The following is a 9278-nucleotide window of genomic DNA, read 5'->3' on the forward strand; positions in this document are numbered from 1 at the left end:
GTAGTCACAGGAACATCAAGCTGCTTGGAGATGGTCTTATGGCCTTTACCTTTACCATGCTTGTCTATAAGTTTCTTTCTGATCTCCCCAGACAACTCTCTCCTTTGCTTCTCTGGTCCATGTTCAGTGTGGTGCGCACAATGATACCAAAGAGCAGTGACTACTTTTCTCCATTTAAATAGGCTGAATGACTAATTTTAAGATCGAAGAAGTGTGATACCAATTAAAGAAAACTTTGAATCACTATAATCCAATTACTTATCTTTACTAAGGGGTACCAAAAAATCTGTCCATGCCATTTTAGAATATAATCAATCTCTTTACCAATAATTTCTCTTTTCACAGTTTCTTTGCTTTACTCTATGACATACCAAAGGCTTGCAGGTATACATGAGAAAATTGCTTTTTATTTCATCACTTTTCAGGAGGAATGAAGCATCATTTCAATGAGCTGTAACAACAAATTTGTCTACATCTGTATGTGCTCCTTTATATGCCGCTTCCATTGTTGATGGTGGGGCCTGTCTTTCCCGGCAAGAACACAGACGATCTCTTAGATTTCCACTTTAAATTGACCACGGGTGGGTGCTGCTGCTCCGCGGTAGTCATTTGATGTACTTGCACATCACTGGTCTGGTTCCCCATTATAATTACGGTTTGTGGTCTAAAAGAGGCTCTGAAGACAAAGATAAGTTCCACTGACTTAATAGTAATTTATAGCTGGGTCCTGTCCTGGAAATATGGCGGAACATATAAACAAGTTTCAGTAAATTTTTGTTGTTCATCAAGACTGTATCTAATGTCAGATGAACTTTTTATGAGGTTCTTTTGACTATCAAATCGAAATGAAAAGTTCCTAGAGTACCGAAAGCGAATTGCTTATAAAATATACTTGTTGAGTTAACTCTTTTGTTCACATTGTCAAAGCCATACCATTACAAACAACGCTGCAGCAGCCCTGAAACATGTCTTTAATAAAACAAATGTAATGAGTGAAATAACTTAGAATTAGAGACAGTTAAATACATTATTTTTTGATTAACTTCAATTTTCATATACTATAATCATTTCTGGAGATCAGTCTGATCTCGCAAGATATCCCAAATGGCTTCTTTCATGGGATTGAGTGAAAAGAACAATCAATCAATGCTGGCTGGATTTAAGACTCTTTATTAAGAGATATACAAATAAATTGTTCAAAAAGTAAAACAAACATTGGTATTATATCAACATTCTACTAGGTATCCATTTTTCATCATAAGTTACAGAGGTCAAAGCTTATAAGTGCAAGGCTAAATACAAGATATAAGTTTATATACTGAATGAACAATACTTAAGGTTTTCAGAAATTACTCTTAAGATGGAAGCAAAATCGTTTTTAAAAAATAAAGTTCTACATTGACAACGAGAAACATGAGGGCAAGAATTACTGCTGGATATTGAGCATCTAAGAGACACATTGCTGCATTAATACATACCGAACCCTTTAGTCAACATACTTTTTCACCTGTCGTTTCAAGGTTCCACCACTAGAGGTCAGCAGCGCCTCGCCCTGCCTTGATCTTGGCCATGCGAACCTCCGTCATGAGCTCTTTGAGGTACTGGATCTCTCTGGCCATGGAGTCTGCCTTCTCCGTCAGCTCTATGTTCTTCCTCTCCAGCTCTGCATACTCTGAGCCAAGCGATTCCTGTTCGGCCCTCTTCTTCTGACGATAACGGGTGGCTGCTGTCTTGTTCTGCTCCATCTTCTTGAGTTTTTTTTCCTTGGGAGCTTTGAAAGACGACCTCCCGCCCGCTCGGGCCTCTACTCCCCTGGTAGACCGGACTTTGACACCGCTGGCGCCGGGAGACGGCGAGCCGGGCTGGGCTTCGGGTTCCGGGTACGGTCTGTTCCTGGGGGTCTTCGCTGGCGTGGGGGCTTGAGGGGGGGGGCGGATGACCTCTGTCGTGGTGCTCACGGTGGTGGTCCGGACCCCGACTTGGTCTTTCGGGGCCAGGAGGAGGACAATGCGGGTGGGGGAGAGGGACAGGACGATCCTGGGGATCACTACCGTAGCCACCACCGGCTTCTCCTCGCACTCTGAGACATCCACCTCGCTGCCCAGCTCTAGGGTGCACGCGGGGGAGGGTTGCGAATGGGTCGAGGGGGCGGGTGAGTACGGCTCGGTCTTGATTTCTAGTTCCTCTTGTGGGTCTGGGATGCACGGCGGGGGTGAGGGTACAGGAGACAGCGGCTCAACTGGCGGGGTGAAAACGGTGTGATCTTTGGGGGGTGTGGCGAGCACGGTGGTATATACAGTTGGAGGAGGAAGACTCGACAGCTGGGGTGTGGGGAGGGCGGCAAGGGGGTCCAGCTCCATTGGGCAGTCGAGGGAGGCGAGGAGGTCTTCTGGGGAGCTTGGGGGCTCGTCATCGGCGCAACAGGAGCCGATCAGAGACTCCAGGTCAAACTCACTCAGGTCCACCCTTTCTGTCATCCAGTCCAGGTCACAAAACCCATCAACTGTGGGAACAAATGCAGGGAGTTAGTCTCATTTTTGCTAATGTCATCATCAATTCACAAAAGTTGACTTGTCTTACAAAGTGATGACACCAAGAACCGGTCCAGAAATATGATGGGGTCTAATAAGAATGCAGTGAATAATCCCGCCCCAACATGTACTTTAATGTTTGGAAGAGTACTTCATGATTATCACCTTTGTTGACATCCGCATCTGTGTGGGAGCGCCCAAGCTGGTCAGGTTGGGCCAACCACGGCAGGTCCAGCTCGGTTGCCGCCTTGACCCCCTGGAGGAACATGGCCGATGGCGAAGGCGGAGGGGAGTAAAAGGGGGGAGGAGAGGAAGAGGAGGAGGGGGGGGGCGAAGAAGAAGCCAGTGAAGTTGAGAAGGAGGGCGCGGGCGATAAACCGCCCACCGAAGTGGAGGCGCCCCCTCGTTCGCGTGGCTCTTCTTGGTCAGCGTGGAGGAGCAGGGAGCCCAGGGGGTCAGCCGTGGGAGAGGAAGGCCCCCAGAGTAGGGCCTCCATGTCGTCCAGGCCAAACTGTGAGCTTGTCATCATCATGGTCATAGTGGCTGTTGTTGGTCACAAAGGGCGAACGTGACAATACTGGGAAGGCGTCGGATACTTTTATGCTGTCGACTGCAGCAGGGCTGAGGGCTTCCACAAAAGGCCTGAGTGAAAAAAGGGTGCATTGTGTTACTGTCAAATGAAACATAATTTATACGCGACTAATGGATACGTTCTTGATTTTCCTAATGCATTTTTATGTAACTAAATATAATTCATTTGATGTCAAACGTTATCAGTGGGGTGAGCAGTCGCCCACCACTGCTACCCAGTGCGCATGCGCCACACCACCGCCTCCAGTCTCATGACTGTGACGTCAAAGTCTGTTACCAGGACAACTCTGGGGTTCAGCCAACCAGCCACACACCCACTGATAGGAGAAGGGCCGTTCGACCACATTTTTGTTCACAATCGGGTCTGCCGCAAGTCGCCATTTTGACACCAAGAGGAAACGAGCCCATTTTCTAAACGCCACGTTGTCAGCTTAACTAACACGACGCATCCCACTCCGATATGAACGTATCCACATTAAATAACACGAGATGACACATTTCAGCTTAAACACTAAGCATGTCAATTCAATCAGGTGGATACTCAAAATGGCAAACGTAGCGAGAAGTCAGCCGTTATGCGCTCATTTTCTTCATACGTCAATCAAATAATGAATCAAAATAATTGTTTTTATGATCATCGTCTAATTATATTATTCACGGGTACCACCGTGGGTCCGGCCCGCGCCGGCGCAGTAGGCCGCGCGCCGGGGAACGGAGGCGAAGGTGAAAAGTGCCAAACGATACTCACGTCATTTTTGTCAAATAAGAAGAGGGTCAGTGCACTGGTCGGATGCACTGTTGGCTGGGCTGCTGCGGGGTCGCTGCACACGCTTACACGGCCATGTCGCCCGAAAGGAGCGCTGTCGTTCAATGTGGTCTACGGTTTGTTGTTCCTCGGAAGACGGAAAATGGCGTTGGCAGCGGGCGGCGGCGGCGAGACTATAGCTCCACCACAGCAGACGTAGCGTGTCCTTCCGCGGCGCTCGGTGAATATCACTGCGCCGCGGTGGTGCGCCTGCGCATGCTCCCATGCCCGGCCAGCACGCGAGTGACCGCTCGCACTTCACTTAATGTATGACGGAATTATACATTAAATATATAATAACATGTTAAGACATTTACAGCACATAACATTAAGCACTGGCTTTGAAGGAGTTAAAACACAAGGTGAAGTAAAAAAAATTAAAAAATTAAAAAATTAAAAAAAGTTTTTATTATTATCAACAATTTTCTAAAAAACAACAATAAAATAACGAAGGGTAAAGGGGGATTAAATGAAAAAGATGAAATTGATGACATTTCGAGGGACTCCGCATCCCCTAAAATATAGGCGCTATATTCTACTACTCGCTTGACTTATAAAGGGCACTTCACACGGAATCCCAAAACGCACCCGACGGTCGGTGGCCGTCGGGTGAACTGCGCCCGGGATTCACGTTACAACATGTCCGAGAAAATTGGAGAGCTCCTTCTGCCCACTACCACGGCAAATAGTTTGCCCAGTTGAAAACTTTCCATTTATCATGGACGAGAGTTTCAAAGTCCCTTTATGTAGTGTTTGCAAAATGTGTAAAAATATAAAATACGCACAACTCACTATAAAAGTATATATATATATCGATATTTATTTTGTAAGAGTTTGAAAATTCGAAAACTACCCAGAGCCTACGCCTGCTGAAATTCCGCACCGCTTTATAGCTTTTTCCTGTGCGGAATCGGACTCTCCATAGGGATGAGCAGACTTCCCTTTTTTTTTTTTTGTGAGATTCAGTGTGACGCCAGCCACACACACACACACACGTTTTGGGGACTTCAGAGACCGATATTAACTTGTTGAAAAAGAGCATAATATGTCCAGTTTAATATCTACTGCACATCTCCCACATTTGAGCAAGTTCTTCCAGCGCTTCTTGCAGATTCTGAGCCAGTAGGCCAACTCTGCTTGAAAACTTGGACTCACTCGACTTCTTCAATTTCTGCCCGTTTTTCTCCGTAAAATACAAATCGAGTTCTTTGGTGAAGGCCTGCAGCAGTCTTTCAGATAACATGCCGCCGATGGACGCGGGGGACTCTCCCAGTGCACTGAAGAGGTTGGTCTTGAACAGAGACTGTGACAGTTGGGCCACCCTCAGCGCCTCAGGGTGGGCCCCGGCCCTCTGCAACCTGGGGAGGTTATGTCGCCTCAGCTCATCCATCCTAGAGTGCATGAACAGCAAACATCGCTCCACGTCCACGATGCCGGCCGTGTAGTCTTCCACTATTTTCTTAACCGTCTTTTTATCCACCGCTTTCTTGCTGGTCATAGCTGCGTGGGCTCCCATGCCGCCGGCGGATGCCACCATGCCGGCGCCAATGGCCGTAGCCACCAGGGAGGCCCCAAACGTGGGGGGAGCCAGGATGATGCCCATCACGGTCGCCACCCCTCCCACGGCGCCCGTGGTCCCCCCGGCGATGCTCATGGCTCGGGTCTTCTTCTGCATCTTGTCCAGGCTGTCGCAGATGGAGGTGAGCCGGGCAATGAGGCCTCTGAGAGCGTCGTTGCGTTGGATCAGGAGGAGGTTGAAGAGACGCAGGGCCCTTTTCAGAGACATCGCCTTCTGGTTGAATTCCCTGACATGGAGAAAAATAACAAAATATATCTGACTTGGGGGGGGGGGGTTCAATAAGTTGTTGTTTATATTCATGTAAATAATAACATATTCATAATAACTTATTTATAACCACGTTGAACGCTTTACTATTGAGAAACGTACCACTTAATGTGCTCCTCAATGTGCTTCAATGCAGTCCAAGCTTCCAAGCGTCCAGAAAAAAACATGGTAAATCTCCATTTCGAAAACAGGAAACTGAGTTTATATTCACGCTAGTGTTAGTGTATTTCTTTAAACATTTTTTGATTAATAGTGATGTTGCGTACAGTCTCCATAAACTGGATTAAACTGGATTCCTCTGGCCTGGTCGAAGTGTCCAGAACCCTTCACTTTGAACTGAACTGAGGGCACCAGGCGGAACAATGTTTATTACCGTGGGGCCCACAACACCAGACGTTTGAGTTAAAAACAGACCGTAGACAATTTTGGTTTAAGCCTACAACATTAAACTGTCAGAAAAACACTCCCCCACATCCTGGCAGCACCTGATGAGAGGATCCCCACAAGATAAGAAACCTTTTAGTGACCTGCGTTTGGCCAGTCTGTTATAAAACTCTCCCAAACTTTTCCTGGTCATATGAGGTTACCACCAGGGCAGGATCAGGAACAACAACTTGAATCTGTGCATGGACATCCAATACATCATTCCCCCAAGAGAGGCGATGTTCAATTAAGGCAGAGGAAATTTCTCACTTCTCTCTGTGTAGACTTTTCTTCTTCCCTTCGCTCAAACATACACAAACATTTTTACTTTTTACTTTATTTTATTGTATATTATTCTATTCACTAGCTGCATTACGTTTTGAGGAATCAGTTAGTTTCAGATAGTTAGCTCGGTAGGCACTAAGTTGGCTATTATGTATGGTTTAGTAACAATTGTGCCTAATCTCCGGGTGCGTAGCAAAGACATTTCACTGCATATAAGTATGAACTCATGTATATGTTTGTGACAAATCAACCTCTTGAATCTTTTATGGAGGTGTAGGTCAAATGTGTTTCTACTGTGCACTTCTACCACCATCATGTGGCGGGATATGAGGCCCTTTTATCCCCTGTTCATTGATAAATGTTTTCCAGGTAATTGTTTCCTTATTTGTTTTATTGATTTCGTGTTATTTCATCTCTTATTTCCCATTTCTTTTATTTTACCTTTCATTGCCAAGTGTCTTCGCTATAAATCAATACCTCATTTATTTCTAAGGTCGTTGTTTGTGATGTATAGCTCTAAGTAGTTACTTTAGATCACTGAAAAGAGTAGGACCACACACTTAAAATATGATATTGACTGATTTACTTATTTGTTTCGTTCTACGTAGTAAAATAAAGGTAGTGCCCTAACGAGACAATTATTAATCATTACATATTAACGTAGACATAACGCTACATCCAATATCACATTTCATTTCAAACTTCTTGTCGCAGTATAGCAAGAGTGTAGGGTTGGCCACAGTAGGTTGCCAGTAGGAAGTTCCGCAACTTCCTGTTTCTCGTCTCTTAGTGCGGATGTAGCCAAAACTGTCAATAAAACCCTGAAAAACCTGATAAAATGGAGTTTGTGACTATAGCGTGAACTTCACGTTCTTAGGCTTAAACGTTTGCCCCACAGAACTGCGTTCACGCACGAGGAGGAGCTGCAGCAGAGTGGTACGCTTCTCAGTGATAAAGGGTTCAGCAAGTTAAAAAAAAAAAAAGCATGAATGATGACACAAAACCTTTCTGCGGAAAATTTCCACAAAATGTATTAAGGTTAAGAGAATGTTGAAAAATAATCTCCAAAATGACTTGAATGATGGCCTGAGCATGGACAGCGGGTTTTCCAGTTCCAAGTTACCTGGTTTCCTCCTCTATGCTGAGGCCATACAGCGACGGCGACATGTTATAAGAGCCTGCAGAGTGCAAACAGAAAAACTGGTTAAATAATGATGCAGTACAATTTCTAAATTGACCATACAGTGATATTTACAAGGGAAAGCTATGCTCAAAAGTTCGATTTTCTGTATTTTCTCATTTGGTTGAATTGGGGTATTGTCCCCGTTCTCTTTAAAACTCTGTAAGCTGGAATCTGATTCTATCCGTTTCCTTCTTCTTCTTCTTCTTCTTCTTCTTCTTCTTCTTCTTCTTCTTCTTCTTCTTCTTCTTCTTCTTCTTCTTCTTATTTCATGGAAATGTAACTTATTAAAAATGTAATCCAGGTAAGAAGTAATTCATCTACATTTGTATTTGCCAGTGTTAATGGTTAGATGAGTTGGGCATTTGAGCATATAAAACCTGTCTAAAGTAACATAACACATATTCCAAATAAATATTTAAAATATCAAATGCATCTCAATACTCACATCCCGCTGCTCTCAGCCATGTTATGAGACTGTTTATTTCCTGAGAAAGAAAAAGAAATCTATTCCAGAGTTCGCCGGTGGGTTTCTCTGCAGACAATTAGCATTAAAAAAAAGCTTAACAGTCTGAAAATCTTATTTTTTATATATATAAAATAAAATATAATAAATAATTAAAAATAGCCAAGTACATACAAATAGCTGCCCCGAAAAATCAACTGATGAAATGAACTGAGAAAAATAAAATGTATGCTCGAACGACATTCTTTTATGCAATTTTACTTTGTGTCTCACCCTCTCGTCATCATCGTTCTCCTGAGGCAGGATCTCCAGGTACTCAGGCTCCTCCACCTCAGAGTATATCGGCTCTTGGTACGGCAGAGATGGTGTCTTTCCGGAAGGTCGAGGGGGTGGAGGAGTAAAAGAGGGCGAAGGCGGCTTCTGGAGACGCGCTGGCGTCTAGAACAAACCAAAAAAAGTTATTCATCCATAAACGCTTGGGTGGTGGTCAGCTCAGACAAGACAAGATGGATGGATGGAGGGGGGATTGGAGAAGTTAGTCACCTGTGGACCAACGACTTCACAGTAGCCGTCGCAGTATTCGGGCGTATTGTAGTGATAAGAAAGGGTGGAGGCAGTGACGGGGGAAAGTGGCTGAGTTGTTTGAAATTAAGATTGTAGTAGGAACGGGAGGGAGGGCCCTCGCCTCTCCATAACTAGTGGAGTATTCATTGGCAACCTTGAACGGAAAATCAACGTACTAAGAATATAGTGAGTGTGTTAGATCAATGAAAGACAAACAGAAAGTATAATGGATGTGACAAATCCTCAGTACAAATGATCATGAAACTGCAAGGTATTTTTTTCCGTAACACACTGTAATGACTCAAATGGCTATTTTTGTAGGTATCCACCGTCAAGTGCTATGGATGACAGAGGGGCAGTCTAGATGGTCATTTAGCGATAACAGCCCGTCACAGGTATGTCAAACATTTCCATCGACCTACTTTTTGCATAGACACCCTTGCAATTGCGCGCAAAATGCAAAACAGAATGACTACTTTTGGAGAACTGTATACTCTAACAATCTAAAAATTGTGTGTTATTAGAATTTCCGAGTTCCACGCAGCATTACTTCCTACAGTACCAACACAAGTTACAATTTTCCGAGT

The 9278-nt window shown here is 44.5% G+C and overlaps 1 protein-coding gene across 1 annotated transcript; it reads right to left on the reverse strand.

The window, feature by feature from the left end:
* Window positions 1-1150: 1150 nt before the first annotated feature.
* atf4b (activating transcription factor 4b) lies at window positions 1151-4084 on the reverse strand. Its single transcript, XM_080009434.1, has 3 exons — window positions 3871-4084; window positions 2697-3173; window positions 1151-2503 (listed from the first exon to the last, which is right to left on the reverse strand). The coding sequence occupies exons 2-3, from the start codon at window positions 3067-3069 to the stop codon at window positions 1530-1532; spliced, it is 1347 nt and encodes a 448-aa protein (XP_079865560.1). The 5' UTR covers window positions 3070-3173; window positions 3871-4084; the 3' UTR covers window positions 1151-1529.
* Window positions 4085-9278: the final 5194 nt, after the last annotated feature.

Source organism: Zeus faber (genome assembly GCF_960531495.2).
Source record: "Zeus faber genome assembly, chromosome: 11".
NCBI lineage: Eukaryota > Metazoa > Chordata > Actinopteri > Zeiformes > Zeidae > Zeus > Zeus faber.

Coding starts and splice junctions, on each gene's coding strand:
- atf4b (XM_080009434.1), bottom strand. CDS start 3,069: ATGACCATGATGATGACAAGCTCACAGTTTGGCCTGGACGACATGGAG. Junction 2,504..2,696: donor AGATGCGGATGTCAACAAAG/GTGATAATCATG, acceptor TTGTTCCCACAG/TTGATGGGTTTTGTGACCTG.